At 38.0% G+C, this 18,700-nt stretch overlaps 1 protein-coding gene across 7 annotated transcripts in view; it reads left to right on the plus strand.

The window, feature by feature from the left end:
* The window catches only part of WDR26 (WD repeat domain 26), a 44,625-nt gene that overhangs the window by 13,733 nt on the left and 12,192 nt on the right, over positions 1-18,700 (plus strand). For 3 of the 7 annotated variants that reach the window (XR_010600204.1, XR_010600205.1, XM_005289585.5), the window contains exons 6-10: positions 598-754; positions 2,577-2,699; positions 6,192-6,330; positions 14,453-14,593; positions 17,942-18,061. Coding sequence is in view for 4 of the 7 variants with exons in the window: in XM_005289585.5 (XP_005289642.2) it covers positions 598-754; positions 2,577-2,699; positions 6,192-6,330; positions 14,453-14,593; positions 17,942-18,061 (680 nt within the window). In the remaining 3 variants the exon portion in view is untranslated. The remainder of the gene's footprint in view (positions 1-597; positions 755-2,576; positions 2,700-6,191; positions 6,331-14,452; positions 14,594-17,941; positions 18,062-18,700) is intronic. The other 4 variants (XR_010600206.1, XM_005289586.5, XM_042848566.2 and 1 more) reach the window with 3 other exon arrangements.

The following is an 18,700-nucleotide window of genomic DNA, read 5'->3' on the forward strand; positions in this document are numbered from 1 at the left end:
TGAGATTGACTCAGGGACTGTCTGATCCTAGGGCATGTGGTATCTCATTTCAATTCTATAGGCCTATCCTATAATACAATGGTTTTCAACCTGTGGTCCGCAGACCTCCTAGGGGGGGTCGCAGACTGCCAAAAGACTTCCAAAGGGGTCGCACTCCCATTTGAAATTTTTTCTGCAAATGAAAAGAGGTTGGAAAGCACTGCTATAATGTGGTGGACTCTACTGCTCCATTAATAGCAGTACTAACATAGTGTTGCCTTTTAATTGGGAATTCCTCATAGTGAGCACAAAAGGTGGTCTAGTGGAGTCTCGCAGTTCAGGATTTTACAGTTAAAATCAGCATCCAGCAGTCTACTTTGCATAAATGGAACTTGTGCTGATCAAAAGCAACAGAGAGCTAAAAAAGTATAGTTCTGTTTGAAAACATCAGTGAATCTGAGTTCATCTTTGGGTCCTCAGTTACACAGTTATAAACCAACAAGTTGAGCAGTAGGTTGGATTTCTTTAATTTATAACTCCTTTATGGGTTTTTATTCAGTAAAGTTAAAATGTGCATTTGTATATTTGTGGGTGTGTTTTGTTTTGTTTTTTTTAAAGCATACCTACCGCCGTCAGTGATGCTTCCCCCAAGGCGTTTACAGAATCTACTACGTCAGGCTGTGGAGCTACAACGAGACCGGTGCCTATATCATAATACCAAACTAGATAACAGTCTAGATTCTGTGTCACTGCTTATAGACCATGTTTGTAGTAGGTAAGAATTTCTTTTTCTACTTTTAAAATTGACAGTGTGGTTTTTTTTTTTTTTTTTTTTAAATATATAACACAATCCACTTACACAATATTGTTCCTTTGAATCGTAGGACAGTTGTTTCAAATTGGAACATGCTGGAGTAGACTGGGAAAAGCCAGGCCCATTTAGTTGACTAACTTTAACTGTTTGTGCAGACAAACTACAGAACATGTATGAAAATGCTTCTTGATGTCTGGCTACTTCTCCTTGAGGGAATGAAACTTACTGTTTAATGAGATGGGTGTATGTATCAAGGATTTTAGCCTTAATCTAGGTGCACGAACTTGCTACTTCTTGCTATTCTGTCAGTGTCTAATGGCTATCGAATTGTTACTACCCATTCTTTGTCTTCAAACTTCTTGGATGCCTAAGGTAAATCTACGTTTATTGTTCAAGGTCATATTCCAGATTTAGTCTTTAATGCTGTTACATTTTAGAAGTTGAAGTTAAATAAGAACCCACAATGCATTCTACACTCTAATTCTTGGTCATAGCTAAATAATGTGTAATGCAAACTGAGTAAGACAGAACACACAAATACATGTCTTTAAATTTGGCAAAGTTTGTTTTGTAAGAAAACATCCAAATTTCATAACTCTTACAGATAAGAGTGCAAGTTTCACATGTACACAAAATCATTGATTGTTTAGATAATAAAGGAATTTCTTAAAACTAGAGTAACATTGGTGTTGCTTAGAAATTTAAAATGTTGTGAAACTTGTGCAGGCTCCAGGAAGGAAGTAACTCAATGCTGGTATATTATGCACACAGAGAAACAGTTGCTGTGTTTTTGAGTATTTTTCTTCAGACAACCAAAGTTCCTCAGGGATCTAGCAGAAGTGACATGAATGCAAAGACAAAGCTTGTAGATATTTCTAAGGTATAATTAGGGCGTATGGCCACAAGTTGCCGGACACTGAAGTAGTACGAGAAAGGGGGATGGTGTTTTATATTTTTGGTGGTTGGAGTAGCCGTTCAATTCTTTGGCTCATAATGAAGATTTTCTTCATATTAATAGCTGTAGTGAGCTACTACTAACTTCTAAGGACTCCCTTGTAATTCTGTTTGTCTCTAAAAATTGAGAATATCTCCAACCACATGGGATTTTTAGCTTTAGACTATTTGGTATCTATTTTTAAAGTGAAGATTTCCATTTCAATAGTCTTTTCAATACTTCTATTTAGAATCTGAATGACTATCCTAATACTTATAACCATATGTTCAAGTAATTGTTCTGGCTTTAGACTTTTGTAGTCTTGTGCTTTTAACTGCCACAATACCTTAAATTCCTTTCTTGTGTAAACTTTTGGCCATCTCACTTCATTTCAATTCTGGGGAATAACAAGTGGTTTGAAGGTTTTCTTTAGTGTATGTAGGAATTGGGGTCCTTGTACTTCAGAAAGGATTCTTAACATTAGGGCAGTAATAAATTGTGTACTGTATTGATTTTTAATACTTACTGCCAGTCTAGAAGTGTGTTAATGCTGTGTTTGCATCCAGCTAACAAGAGAGATCAATACAATTGAAATTCCTTTAAGATGTAGTTATATAAAATAATACAATAATATTTGATGAGGGCCAAATGTAACAAGTCTGGGCTTGTCTAAATCCCACCCATAGTAAATATATGCCCACGTAGGTCAAACTTTTTTATCTCTTTCTAACTTTGTATCCTCCACACCCAGACTTGCATACTGGGGGTGTGTGTATATGTATATATCAATTAAACCATAGTCTCATGTACCCCCTTTCTTCCCCTTCCCCTCCCCCCCACCCCCAAAAGAAGACACTTCAAAACAAAGGCTTCCACTCTGTCCTCAACTCAACCTATTGTACCTACCTATTGCAGGGGTCTGAGATCAGTATGTGGTGCGCCGTACATGCTGCAATGCTTGGGCATAATGAGGTGAGTTAAAGACAGTGGAAGCCAGATTCTGGATTTTGTTTGTAGGCCTTTTTAATTGTGTAAACAAATTGATAGAATTAAAGTAACAGTAATCTAATAGTTTAAAAAGACAATGAAACTTGGGTAATGTTAAAATTGATAGGATACTGGTAACTTCCACTTCGATTATTTTTTTTTTTTTTTTTTTTTTTTTTTAAATGGGGTTAATCTGTATGGATTTCTGGCAATATTGGAATCGGCATGTTTATATCACACGAACAGATACAATATTGAGCTAAACAGACAGGATTGCTGCTTCTCAGGAGGTGGAATGAGGGAGGGGGTGCTCAGAGTGGAGCTTTTTCACATTACTGGCCCTGTGATAATGGAGAACTTTAATTGGGGGCAGGTGGGGGACCCTTTACCGCATCCTTTTATTACCGTATCCTTTTATTTTATAATCAATCCAATTTTAACTCTTTCCCCTCCCCACACACACCTCTTTTTGAGAACTAGAAAGTGGAGTCAACATACTTAGCTGGTTCTCCTCTCCTACCGCTTCAGTTTGTGGTTGTAGGATTATGCATAGGAAGATGACTTTTATTTAAACACTGAAGGTTTTGGGAGCAAAGTGAACATTGCCTCTTGCAGATATTGGGTTAGCAACACTGTCAGTCTTGATGATGTCTGTTTATTAATCAATGTTTTCATTGTAAACGCTGGAAACATTCACTTTCACGTTTTTGTTAAATTATTATTCCAGTAATTTTAATTTAGTTCTTTTGGTCTGTTTTTAAAGGATTAAATTTAGAATTCTAAACTTGTGAAAACACAGTAACTGATGAACCATGTTGTTGACATGGTGTGGAATAAAGCATAAGGAAACTAAGGCAGAGGTAGTCAATAGGTAGACCGTGGACCAAATCCAGATCACCAGAAGCTTTTGAATGGACCCTGACATTTTTGTTATTTACTTTATTTAAAAACAAAACAAAAAACAAAAAAAAAACCCCACAACAATAATAATTTTCTCTGGAGTCTGGACCTTGATTATACCTTGACTGAGAAATTTGGATCTTGACAAAAAATAGAGTACCCCTGCATTAAGGGCTTGTCTACACTTGAAATGCTACAGTGACACAGATAGTCCACCTCCCTGAGAGGCAGTAGCTAGGTTGACAGAAGAAATCTTTTGTCTATGCCAAAAAACTTAACTACATCACTTAGGGTTGTGGATTTTTCACACCCCTAATCAATGTAGCTGGATCGACCTAACTTTTTAGTATGGGCCAGACCTAAAGTTTAAGTGCGCTATACTGAGCAAATAAGTAATGAAGGACTTCTGCGTAAGCAGAAATGGAGAGAAGTATGGTTGAGCATGAGTACTTAGTTAACTAAACAAAATCTGTTCAAACAACTGTCCTTCTTAACCAACATCTTGTCTTGTGACCATCCAAAAATATCAAGTTCTGTTCTGTTCCACATTTTCTGAAAAGAACAGTGGTTGAGTACCTGTTTAATACATACTTCACTGTATCTGTGAAGTACAATTTACTGAGCAACTTGCTTCATTTGTTGAGTGAGGAAAGTCTCTCTCTTTTTCTCTCCTTGTTTCCTTGCATCAATGTAAATTACTTGCATGGACTCCTTGAATCCATGTCAGTGACAGGCAGGTCTGCTGCTATAAATGATGCTTGTGTACGATGACTTTCATTCATTAAACTGATATTTATATGTTCTTACACTAAATGGCTTTGTGCATTTTTAACAGTGTCCCATTTTTAAAAAATGGGACAGCAGATTTACAAGTACAGTATTAGAATTGGCAGAGCGGTAGTAAACATTAATAACAAATTATGCTTAAAACAAATCTTCCTGTAACCACTGTATCTCAAATTCAGTTTACACAGTCCTAAGATCACAAACCTCTTGATTGTCTAGAAACAGTTACAGTACTGTTAGTTACAGTAATGCCATTTGAAAATACTGTGTAACCCCTCAAAACATATTGGAATTAGGCTGATTTTCTTTTTACCCATTCTTAAAAACCACAAAACGATGACTATGGAGGCATGCCTCCAATTCTTTTCAGTTATAAGTAATTGTAAGGGGGGAGGTGGGGTGGTATGGTGTTTCCCTGCCTTATGTTTTTCTGATTTTGGGGCTATTGCTTGCTGTTCTGAGTAGTGCAATAGCAAGAGTGTCTTGCTACTTAAAGAAAGCACAGAGTATCTTGAAAGGATTTCCACATCTTTGGCATACTAAATACATCTGTAGTACTTTTTTGCAGGATTGGCTTAATTACCTCACTGACTCTTACCAATAATTATTGAACAAAGAGAGAGAACTTATTTTAGGACAGTCACTTGTGTTATGAATTTGTCAGTATTGAGTGTAAGAAAAAAATTGTAACTGTTTTATAACCAGTGTATTAATTTATTACAGTAGCTCCCCCAGTTATGGATCAGGACCCCTTTGTGCCAAGCACTGTACAAATACACACACAAAAGATGTCTCCTGCTCCAGTTAACTTGTAAGCTCTGTGAGGCAGAGACTGTCTTGTGTCTGCACAATGTCTTGCACATTGGCATCTCTAGAAGCTATTGTAACATAAATAACACACACAATCAGCCAGGTGATTTCAAACACTGTATAACTACTTAGTGCCAGTTGGTGAGCTGCAAACATAACTGAACTGCTCTCCATTTTTCTGCATGAATTTAACGTTTTGATGGTAGGATCTTCTTTGGTACATAATTGGGGGGGGAAAGGATATTAGCTGCTGTTGAAATAGCTTACTGTTCTGTTTTTGTTTGCTCAGAAGTGGGGTGGTGTTTGAATGTAGTTTGCAGAGTAACAAAATACCATAGTGATAAACACTATAACAAAAATCTAAATTACAGGAAATTAATGAATTTCATTTCTTGAAAACAATCTTGTAAAAGTTAGTATTTCCATTACTTCTTTTTAGCACGTAATTAATCATGTCTGTGGAGTTGCCAGAAATAGCTAAAGTGGAAAGTCCTGTAAATTATTAATTTATTAACCTTAATTTTTATTACACTAGTGTCCAGAGGCCCAATCAGATTGGTGCCTCACTGTTCTATATCCTACAAAACTTAAGATCCAGTTAGTGTCCTGAAGATCTCATAATTTTAATCTGAAACACAGTGAGTGTAACAAACAATAGGAAGTAATGGGGCGGGAAGTCTGAGAGTAACAGTAAGATCTTGTGACTTAGTAGATTGGCTATATTCACATCTTTAATGTTTTTGAGTCATTTAAGAGGGTATCTTTAATATGATTTTTTTTTTTTTAAATCACCAATACCTAGTGGCCCTCAAACTAGACCGATACTGTCTAGTTAATGTTCATAATGAGCTTTGAAGATGATCCTGTCTTTTGAAATGCATGTTAACTGCAGAAATCTTTACTTTTTATAATTAGTTTTTACCAATTGCTTATCAGATTGTGTTTAACAAACCCTATGGTTTGTTTTTTGCTTTGTTTCAGGAAACAGTTCCCATGTTACACACAGCAAATACTTACAGAGCACTGTAATGAAGTGTGGTTCTGTAAATTCTCCAATGATGGAACTAAACTAGCAACAGGATCAAAGGACACAACTGTTATTATATGGCAGGTTGATTCAGTAAGTGCTCAGACTTTAACGTGTGTGTGTTTAAAGATAAAAAAGACCTAAACTATCTGCATCTCTTCTAAATCATGCAGTCTTTTTCTTAAATTTTCATTGTGCTTTTGCCTAAAGCTTTTGGTATTATTTCAGTGAAAACCTTTATTTTAAATTCTCTCTTTACTTTTAATAATTTGAATTATTTTAAATAGAAGTCCGGTTCACCATTTAAACATGCCACCTGATCTTTGAGTGATAAAATGTTCACAGACCATATAGAAGTTTCATCAACTATCTACTAATTGCCATTGTACATACAACTTGAGGAACTTTTCTTGAATCATGTTCTGTGAAAAGCTGGCAAAACTCATCAAGAAAGGATGTACAGTTTGTTTCGTTTTTTTCTTCAAGACTAAGTTCTGATGTTTTAAATTGTTACTATATATTGCTCATTTGCTTCTTCTACAAGAAAACGGCCAAATCTCCTTACTCTAGCTATTGAATATCAGTATCTTTCCTGTCTGTATTGTATTTTCTTGTAAATAAAATGCTTGAGCAGTCACTCTGAGATTATTCAGGTCCTAGTGATTATGTTGGTATTTCAACCACATTATGAATGGGATGTAATTATGTTCAGTTACTAATTGAAAACATATTGGGAAATGTGCCACAAATCCATATACATAATATACTATATGATTGATATATGTATATACATATCAATGTGCATGTGCACACACACTATTCTGGTTTCTTAGAGTTGTAACTCAAACCTTCTGAGAAGATTTAAAAAATTATACTGGGTTATTGTTACTCAAACCCCAGTTATAAATTTGCAAGCTGCTCCTTCCTGCAGCAGGATTTGAGCTGAAGGGAAGCCCTCTCTTCCCTGCATCCCTCCCCCCCCCCCAAAAAAAAAAAAAAAAAAAAACCAAACAAACAAACTAGGAGGGAATATACCAGTTGAACTCTTTTTACTGTTGGGGAACGGTGGGGGATCTTGAAAATAGTTAACAGACGAGTTGTGTGTGTACATCCAGCTTGGAAAAACTTACTGCTAAGGATTCTTAAGGCTTGGTGCTGGAGATGGATTTTTAATTGGAGCCAGACCACTCTATAGTTTATAAATGTCAGGAAATGGTTAGAAAAGAGTTCATTTTTTGTAACATGGATTGGCAGTTCTAGCTTACTTAAGGAAAGTGATTAAGGGCAGATCTATGGCACAAAATGGCACCTCAAGTAGTAGCAAATAGTTTCATAGTGAATCATTAATTATATACTATTTAATCATACCAAAATAAATGCACTTTAGGTGTTTGAAATTATGCCAAAATGTTAAGCAAGCATGGGTCACTAGAAGAACAAACTAGTGAAACACAGCTTTTCTAATGGCTATTATTTGGAGAAATTCCAAGAAACTGTATTAAATCTAACAATCAGTAGATTTGAAATGCATTCCTCAGTAAAGTTGAAGGGAACACTCTTGTTACCGGACATATTGAAGATGGATTTAAATTGCATTAGTCTGTACCAGTCATTTGGTTTCCTAGTTGCCAGGGCATATGGAGTTCATTTATTTCTCTTCCCATCGTTTCAAGTAATTGTTGAAAGTTAACAAAATAATTGGTTCAAGAGAGACTGTCAAACTTTGTCCCAAACTTATTCTATTCCCTAGCTATGTGTTGATACTGAAAATCTGAAGAATGTTTCCCTATATTTTTAATCCTTTTGGGCTCCGTCAGTAGTTCAACAAAGAGTATCCAAACCCTCATATTTCTCCTGAAAATAAACTTATCCCCACCTCCAAAAGTCCAGTATATTGAAAATGCTGCTGCTGAAATCCTTTCATTCTTGTCGCTGTGACTATCCCATGCACATTGAATTCAATCTGGTCTCTTGCATCAGCTTCAGCCTCCTCACCTAGAGGCTCTACAAACTCATCTGCCCCTATATTTTTGCTCTCATTTCCTCTTGCTCTTCTTCCACTACTTTGTCCTACTAGATTGCTCACTTAGTCAGGTTCTGTCATGTCAGTTAGTGCCTTGACTTAAATGGGGCCACTTATGGGGAAAGATACTCTACTTAAGGTGACAAAATCTGGCCTTTGGTCTTTGTTTTGTCTACCCACTATATCTGGAAGAACTACCTTCTTGTCCACTATGTGTCTTCTCCTTAAAATCCATCCTTAAACTTTCTCATTCTGGGTATCTTTCCTGCCATGTTATCCTTTTTCTGAACTATTATTCCATGTCTTTTGTCTTGTCTTGTCTGTCTTACAATGCGAGCTCTCATAGTAGGAAATGTTGTAACTGTTTGTTTTGTAAGGGGATATATCCGCTTAGTGTTATGAAAAACAATATAATTATGTTGACCCTGTTCAACACTATTTTTGTAGCTGTGCTTCCACAGTTGATCACCAGGCACAAAGAAAGAGACTTAAAAATATTTACCAGAAGCCATACAGAAGCTTGGGGAATGGAGCTGCAGGGGCAGGGCCTTGAGGTGTGTGTTAAACTTATAGCTGTTGTAATACCTCCACTGTAATTTCCTTGTTGGAAGGAAGATTAGATCTTTCCCTTTCCTCAGAGCCTCCTTGCAGCTGGAGTGGGGTGAGTTCTGTCTCATGGAAGAAAGGTTGACTGCTATTCTTCAACAAGTCAAGGGCCATAGATGGATCTTCCATTGGACTTTCAGCATTTTGGTAGAAACAGACCTTTCAGTCTCTGGCAGTAACATAGTCTTCACCTCCTAACTAGTCCACCAGTTTCTGACTCCACAACTACAGTCAGGTGAAAGAGACCTCTTCTTGCAAAGTTTAGATTAATAACGGAGAATTCTGCTTGTCTATTGCAAACTTTTAAAATCTGGAGCAACTGGATTTCAGAGCTAAAAGACCTAAGATTTTGGAGGGCATCGGGAGCAAATAACTGGCTATATGGGGGAATCTTTCCTGCCTGAGGTACTGCAGCAGCACGTTTTCGCTTGTAGCAACAGGACAGCGAGTGGTGTGTCAGTGAAATATGAAGAAAGGAGAACTTTGCTTTTTTTGCTCTTATCCCCGTCATCGAGTGAGTGCATGGACAGATTTCTGTCTTTTCTGTGACAGAGAAGGATTTGGTGCTTGCAGCCTCTTCTGCAAAGGGATTGTCTAGGCGTCCCTCTCCCAGTGAACACAGAAGGAAGTGCAGGAGAAATGGCAGATGACTGGCATGACCTTCCCTAGCTGGCAAGGGCAGACAGGCTGAAGGCTCTAAGATGCTGTCAGAAACTGTCCTCAGTCACTGAGGGCCAATGTGGCCATGGAGAGATGGTGGTGTTTGGTGCAAATGGGGAACAGCAAGGTGAAAACAGTGGGGGGGGGGGGGGCCTTAGGACCTGCCCTCAACCATTCATCTATCCCTCTTCTGTGTGCTTTGAAGGATTTTTCGGTTGGGCCCATCTCCACTCAAGAATCCAGCTCACCTATCCATCAGGTCTTATCGCAGATCCTCCAAGGTTGGAGACTGCTCACCTCCAGGGTATGGATTGAATCAACTCAATTTTATTAAATCACATATGACGTATGTCTTTTGCAAATATGAAAAGGAAAAACAAATTCAGTTTAAAACTGCAACATCCATATAACGTATTAAAATGTCAATCAGAACTTAATATTATCTCTCTTGTTCAACATAATGTGTAAAGGGCAAAAACTGCCACTGATTTTATTACTGGTGATTTGAGAAAATACTAAAAACATTACCTCTTTTGTGTAAAAAAGCCTTTATTACCATCTCAAAAGGCAAAATCTAACACACACTCAAAAGCTGGGAAATTCTACAATCCATAAGAGGACATAGGTCTTCCAACGCTCCATATTTATATGGGCAAAAACGAAGATGTGAAGGAACTTTTCCATAGCAGTCTTTAAGGACAGCAGTTTCCACGGTTTGGAATCTTAACTGAGTATTTGCCTTACATAAATGAGGATTTGACAACTCATTCAAATATGGTTCAAAAACATGGGCAGTCTTCAAAACAGAAGACCAAAAGGCAAACTTAAAATCCTGAACCATAGTCAGATCTTCATGTTGGGTAGTATCTGTCACTCTGAGTAGTTGACTTAAGTTGATTTTAAAACATATTGATAATAAGTAAATAATAGAAAAACCTAACTTGGCTATAATAAATAGGAGAGTCTTCTGCCATGGACATAAGGAGTACCTATGTTGTTCCTCCATCTCCTGAAGGTAAGGACAGGGCAATCTATACTCTGGAAGTACCTCCCGGGCTCTCTGACAAAGTGATCTCATGAAACCTTCCTGCCTGTGCCAGCCCAAGTACCCCTCAGCTTCTTTCACGGGAGGTACTGCCTCTCTCTGTCAGGGGACCATTGAATTCTCTCCCAAGATCTCAAGTGAAAAAGAGCTGCCTTGAATAAGGCTAAAATAAAACAGAGGGAGGGATTGTTGGAGAACTCTCACTAGCTCTCAAAATGAATTCCAGAGTTCCTATATATATAATATCCATCCCAAGGAGTCCAAAGGGCCCCAAGCAAAAGGGGAGACATTGTCTGTCCCCTTACCAAGAGGATGTGCAAAAAATGGATGCAACAAGCCGTACTCCATTTCCTCTCTTACCATCACAGAAAGAAGCCAGAAGAGTTGAAGGTAAGATTCAAGGCCCTGATGGCTAAAAAGAAAAGTACCAAGATGCATGTAACTCACCCCTGCCATCCTAGGTGTAAGTTTTCTGAGACATTGCAAAGGGTGTGGCAGGGTGTTTTGTTTTGATAGTGATGCAGTTGTTGAAGTCCATCTGGTTATAGCAGGAAAACCTCAAAAGAGGTCTTGAAGAGAGAGTCTAACCAACTTCAGTTTAATTTATTAGTCTAATCTTTAGTGAAAGCTTGTTCCACTTGAGCTGAATCCCCTCAGCTTTAACTTTAGATAGTGGTACTCGGCTATTTTGTTATCTACGTTATCCCAGAGGAGTGCAGATCTCTTGGCAGTTTGTAGATGGAGATGTGGTTTCTAATGCGGCTGGGATCTGGTTCTTGGCAATTCATTATCAGCCCTTCAGAGGGAAACAAATCTCTTGTTCTTATGGGGCAATAGACTCCTCTTGTCTATGAAAAATCTTAATATAGAAGGGACTGGCAAAGTAAGCTGAGACCTGATTTCAGGAATGGAGCCTTCACCCTGTGTTTGAGTGTGACAACTTTTTGGACTACCAACTATGAGCTTCTTCACATCTAGGAGCCACAGCAAAGTCATATTCTTGTCCAGGAGAAGATACTTGAAGGTTGCTGCCATGGAGATGGTATTCAACTGAAAACCCGCATGCGGCTCTAACCATTCCTACTGTTCTCACTGTAGTCAGGTCCATCTGGAGGTGAAAAATGAGAGGCCACATTCTTATTGGGTAGGGGGGACTTATTGTAAAATAACAGTATGATAGAAGAGACGTGTCCTCTTTCTACACTGCAAAAGGACTGTATTGTAGCAGTGCTTCACCATGATCTAATCTTCTTCTTGATTCTGGTTGCCTGGCATTTAAAAGAAATTAATTGGGGGGATTTTTTGGTTGTGGGTTGTTCTGACCATCATAGTTACTCTGAGGATATCTTTCCCTGAATGTCCGCTTCAAATACCTTCCAATTTGGCAAAGAGACTGGAACAGAGATGGGTATTACAATTCCACAAGTAGTAGAAATCCTCCAAGAAGGCTTAGCTTTGGGAATCATGATGCTAAAGTTTCAGCATTATTTTGCATCCTTTGGTTAAGAAACTGCCCAAACAACAAAAACGCCTCCGTGTACCTGGACATCCAGCAATTTCTTAGAACAGCCTTGTTGACCAGGCATTTCTGTGGAAATTATAACCTTGTTTTAATGCCCTTACGCAAAAAGCCATTCAATGGCTGTTAACCAATGCATTGACTACATTCTACAAAATAGTTCTTAAACTTCAGTGGGTACAGACTTAGGAGGGAGTGCTACGCGCTTCACTGCAGACAAATTTTTGTGTGTATTTCAGAGTCTTCGTTCCCTTTATGAAAGATCTTACACTGCTCAAAAATTCCGTTATAGGATTTGTGGACCTTGTTTCATCAAAGAATAGGAAAACTCATCTGCCTGAACGCTGCTGCTTTTCTCTTTTTGTGTCAAGTAGCAAGGCCTGTACACCTAGCCCATCGGGGCAAACTAAGGGATATGTGAAGGAGTTTATATGCTTAACTTTAAAAAACTGTGTAAACTCATTTTCTGAAGTAGGCATACGTTTTAAATTAAATAATCTAAAAATCTTAACTGTGGCGATAACCTAAACTGGAGAGCAACTTCAGAGGAAGGAGTTTAGGCTGCTGCCAGTGTCTGAGATCTGTCTGCCTCATGCAGTAAGCATTGGGCCTTCTCCATTCAGGATCTATGGAGCTTGCTATTTAAGAGAGGAAATTTTCAGGTAAGCACAAATAAATAACCCTAATCTATCTCCTTTTTCTAGCCTTTTTTGGGGTTCCATAAATACTTCCAGTGCCTGTCTTTGCACTCTTCCTTGTTTTCCCAAGGGGTAGGTAATTAATGAGTCTGGTCATTTTCACTGCTGCAGTCTGGACCCTTATGGGCAGCAGGAAAAATGACAAGAATAGTCTTGCTTTCATTCTGAGTGCTTGGGGAAAATGTGAAAATGGCAAGAACGGTCTCTTCTGCCCATAAGGTTCCGATCTGGAGCAGTGAAAATGACTAAACTAATCACATTTCCTCAGCTTTGGCTAGGAGCAATGAACAGTGACAAAAGGAACTGGATCTGTGTGCAGGCTTAGTACTGCATTGATTAAAGTTCAGAAGGCTAACTCTTCACTTGCCAGGGGTGATTTAGTGGAGTTAATTTATTTATTTTTATTTTTTTTAAATCCCTGAAGAGACTTTTCAGTATGGGAAAAGACAAAAGCCACAAAGGATAGTGGGCAAGTAGGAAATGTTTTCAAATAATGGAGAGTAAAAATACCTAATAAATACTCCCCTGATTGACCAGTTGTTGTTAATCTGTGATCACTATACACTGTATCTTTAATATGACTGGGGACAGATTCATGAGGCTTGACGCCAGTGTGACTACAGTTGGGCCTATACTCAACTGGAAGATTTCAGGGTTTGGATCAAGCCAGCAACTGATAAGGTGTTTAACAGCATAAACACCTTAATATTTCAAATAGTTGATAAATACGTTATGACTTCACACTAATGAGCTGTCCTGCCATTTAAATTGCTAAGCACTATCTTGCATTTTACAATCTACTAGCATTTTAAAGTGATTCAGTAGGCGAAAGGAATGCCTAATGCATTAATCTAAACTGTCAATATTAATTACTAAAAACAATAAAACAAAGGCACTTCTTCATAACTGGCTGATAGTCCTGTAACATTTTTTATCACTTTAATAAGAGAGGCTCTTGCATTCCTAAAACTACAAATAACTGGAGGAAAATATTCTTATTACGGTCAATTGAATATTTTATTTTGAAACTAGCAGTCGGAAGTGTAGTAGCAGACTATGGCACTAGAAGCCAGGAACTCTGAAATTCTAATCCTAATTCTGTCATGTTCACTGCCTGACCCGAGGCACATCACCTAACTTCGGTCTTATTTAATCATTTTGTAAAACTTGGTTAACAATACTTGTCTACTTCACAAGGGTGTAAAGACTGGTTCCACTGTGTAAAGTTCCTATAGTGCTTTGAAGATGAAATACTGCAGAATTGCTAGGTATCCTGTATAATCTAAAGTATGGGCCATATTGTAGTATTGTTTTTGCACAGTACTCGGTCAATGAGTTCCACAACAAAACAAAAGAAGGATATAACATTCTCAGAATACCTACTAGTACTTCTCTCTGTATGTTGGGAATTTTGGAAAGGCTTTTTTGTGTGTATATGGATCTACTCTATAGGGTAGTAACTGCTCACTTACAAATAGAGATTAAGATTCTTTAAAGAGAATGTTTTGTTTTAAAAGATAATGGCCAAATCAAACAGGCCTGAATTGGGTAAAAATCCTATCAAAACTCGGGACTATAAAATTAGGCTCAGGTTCTCTTGACAGCTCAAATTTATGCCCAATATTGACTAGTCTTTTTACCATATATGTATTTGTTTTACTTAGGATACGCACCAGCTAAAATTGCTTAAAACATTAGAAGGCCATGCATATGGTGTTTCTTACATTGCTTGGAGTCCAGATGACAACTATCTTGTTGCCTGTGGCCCAGATGACTGCTCTGAGCTTTGGCTCTGGAATGTACAAGTAAGCAATCCTATATTAATATAAAATGTCATGTTTAACTCTAGCAGTTGGCTTTATTATGCATTGGAACTGTTCAGTAAGGATGAAATCACTTCAGTAAGCTTGTTGGAACATGGAAACATTGCAGTTTTTCATTTTTATTGAAAAGGTTGCTAATAGACCCAAATCTTTCACAAATCTAGGTAGAATTTAAAATTTGTATACTAAATGTGAACAGAACTGAAACTAATTTGTCAGTGAGTCTACTCTTCATGGATCTTCTGTCCTTTCAACTCTGGAATACAAAGAGTTGGCTGTAATGTTTCCATTCCAAGTGATCATCCATGCCAGAGAGAAATTACTGTTTTTTGAAAAGTCTGGATGATTCACTTCAAGATGACTCCTTTGAGGATTTATAAGGAGTGAATTCCTTTAGTGCCATGGTTTTTAGAAACATTACAACTCATCTTTATAATGTTCAAGTGACATTTATGGGGCTTATCTACAAGGTGAGGAAGTGGCTGGGAACCCCACAAGTACTGTGTGTTCTTTAATTTTGTGTTCCAAGTGGCCAGTATGGTGGAGTCTGACCCATCCACGGAGTGCTGAAACGCTTGTAGGTGTGATCTAAGAGCATTTGGTCCTGTCTCTTTGTTCAGTGTGAGACAGTAATTTACTTTTTGGCTTTAGAAGACTCATGTAGCCCATACAGACTGAATCTGGACACGTTCAGATTGTGTCATTTAAAATAAAAAGGTTTTTAGCACCTGTGGCTGCAGAGATCACATTTGAAAAGTTAACAGTGTAAACCAGTAATCATCATTGTCTGAGTTTGCAGGCACTTCTGAATCACTGTTTTAGGCTAAACTCTGTTCCTTATTAATCTCTGTTGGAATGTCGACTCTTAAGGCCAACAAAGATCTTTCAGTATCAAGATTACATATTCCATTGCTGATCATTTTAGGAGATGGGAGTGAAGCCATTGAGATAATAGGGAGTTGTTGCAGGGAAGGAAGTACATAGGGAAGAACAGAAGAGAGGCTTAGAGAAACAAAAGGCCGAAGTAGTGGGAGCAGCGTCCCTACATAAAAGCTCACTCTGGTCAAACCTCTCGGTGATACGAGTGGGAGATCAATGAGGATTGAAGGGAGTATGAAGTTCAGAATTTATATCCCTATGGATTTATATATCGGACTATAATGAAACATGGCATTTGGCCCTTTCGAATGAGTATGACACTCCTACTTTACAATCCATGGACAAAAGTCAATTCTAGCATGGAGAGTTTAAGGTACAATATCCAGAGAATGGTTAACTATAAGCTATTGTAAGGAAGACATGGCCATAGCAGAGAAGCTAAATGAACTCTTTGCATAGGTTTTCACAGCAGAAGATGTGAGAGAGAATCCCACCCCATACCCATTATTTTTGGGTGACAAATCTGAGGAATTGTCACAGATTAAGGAGTCAGAGGAGATTTTTGGAACAGATTGATAAATTAGAATCAGCAGGATCAGATGGTATTTACCCAAGAGTTCTGAAGGAACTCAAATATGAAATTGCAGAACTGTTAATTGTGGTACGTAACTTGTCCCTTAAATCAGCCTCTGTACCAAATGACTGGAGGATAGCTAATGTAACGCCAATTTTTAAGAGGTGATCCTGGCAACTACAGGCCAGTAAGCCTAACTTCAGTACCAGATAAGGTGGTTGAAACTATAGTAAAGAACAGAATTATCAGAAACAGCAATAAACATGATGTGTTGGGCATGAGTCAACACAGCTTTTGTAAAGAGAAATCATGCCTCACAAATCTTTAAAAATTCTTTGAGGTGGTCAACAAACGTGTGGACAAGGGTGATCTAGTGAATATAGAGTACTTTCAAAAAGCCTTTGACAAGATCCCACACCAAAGACTCTTAAGCAAAGTAAGCAGTCATGGGAAAAGAGAGATGAGCCTCTCATGGATACATATAAAATGATGGGGTCAAAATTAGCTGTTACCATTAAAGAAAAAGATCTTGGAGTCACTGTGGATAGTTCTCCGATAACATCCGCTCAATGTGCAGCGGTAGTCAACCTAATCGAATCTTAGGAACCATTAGGAAAGGGATAAATAATAAGACAGTAAATAACATAATGCCAATATATAAATTCATGGTACACCCACACCTTGAACACTATTTGCAGTTCTGGTCTCCCCCCTCTCCAAAAAAAAAATATATATATATATTGGAAAAGATACAGAGAAGGGCAACAAAAATGATTAGGGGTATAGAACAGCTTCCACACAACGAGATACTAAAATGACTGGGACTGTTCAACTTTGAAAAGAGACGACTAAAGTGAGGCTATGATAGAGGTCTATAAAATAACAAATAATGTGGAGAAAGTGAATAAGGATGTGTTTACCCCTTCACATAACACAAGAACCCAGGATCACTCCGTTAAATTAATAGGCAGCAGGTTTAAAACTAACATAAGGAAGTACTTCTTTGCACTATGCACGGTCAACCTGTGGAACTAGTTGCCAGGGGATGTTGAAGGCCAAAATTGTAACTGGGTTTAAAAAAAAAAATTAGAGAAGTTAATGCTGGATAGGTCCATCAACGGTTATTAGCCCAGGTGGTCAGGGATCCAACCCAACGTTCTGAGTGTCCCTACACCTCTGACTGCCAGAAGCTGGGAGTGGACAACGAGATGGATCACTTAATAATTGCCCTGTTCTGTTCATTCCCTCTGAAGCATCTGGCCCTGGCTGCTGTTGGAAGACAGGATACCGGTCTAGATAAACCACTGGTTTGACCCACTATCACCATTCTTCTGTTCTTAAGATTTTTGGTACTCTGCTTTCTAGTATTTAAAAAAAAAAAAAAAGTACTGTCTCTGCATTCTTTTGGTTTCCTCTTTTCTTCAGTCCTTTTTTTTTTTTTCTTTTTCTGTGCCTGTCATTTATCTTTTCCCTTCCTTCATTGATCTTTCACTTTTTCCTTCCTTCACATCTCTTCTTTCCTTTCTTCTTCCCTCCAAATACATTAAATACACCCACTGCCTGTCCTGGCTTCAGATTTGAAGTGGAAGCAAAAAAGTTCTGAGACTGAACTCATTGCAACTGCTCGAGTGAGAACATGGCTGACAGTTTCCTATGCTGAAAGAAAATTAGAATGACCCCAGCTCCACCTCCTCATTGCTCCCTAGAAGGCTTTCATAGTGTGCAACTTTTTTTACCTTTTTATTCAATTAATGCAGTGAAATGTCCATAATTAGAAACACTAGGTTAAGTTTTCATGCACATCTGTTAATTATGTGTCTGTAGGGGTGGGTAACACTGGATTTTGTAATGGTTGATTTCCTTTGTTTCCTCTCCAGACTGGGGAGCTGAGGACAAAGATGAGTCAATCTCATGAAGACAGTTTAACCAGCGTGGCTTGGAATCCAGATGGGAAACGCTTTGTAACAGGAGGGCAGCGTGGACAGTTCTATCAGTGTGTAAGTTCTACTTGTGTGTTCATGTCCCCTCAGAACACTTGCTTCATTGCAGCTGAAAACAGTAGAATGCACGTAAGAGTAAAAACTAGGGCTGTCAATTAATCGCAGTTAATGCCTGCGATTAACTGAAGACAAAATTAGTACCTTTTTTTAACATGTTCATTGCATATCTCTGGGCGGGGAGGTGGCCCCATGTTCTGTGGAGTGGGGGCTGACACCCTGAGCCTATATTTGAATAGATAGAAAATATTTTAAAATATTTAAATAAATGGTATTCTATTATTGTTTAATAGTGCAATTAAAACTGATTAATCACGATTTATTTTTTTAATGGCTTGACCGCTCTAGTAAAAACAGGTGTAACATGGTTAATGTGTCTATTTTCTCTATATGTTGAGGTAGTCACTAGAGTACATGTAATGAAAAATAATTTAAATCGTTATAAATTTAGTTGCCCGTGGAATCTTTTGGCCCTCCTACTTTTGGAGGTAGAGTAGCATGTATACTAACGCCCTGACAGGGCTTTTTCATTCTTTGGTACCAAAGCAGGTGTATTACTGAAACAAACATCAGTATGCTGAGTCAGTTTAGTTGATGAACAACTTCTTTAGCATTCTCTGACTTTGGTTCACAGGAATC

Source organism: Chrysemys picta, chromosome 3, assembly GCF_011386835.1.
Source record: "Chrysemys picta bellii isolate R12L10 chromosome 3, ASM1138683v2, whole genome shotgun sequence".
Lineage (NCBI taxonomy): Eukaryota > Metazoa > Chordata > Testudines > Emydidae > Chrysemys > Chrysemys picta.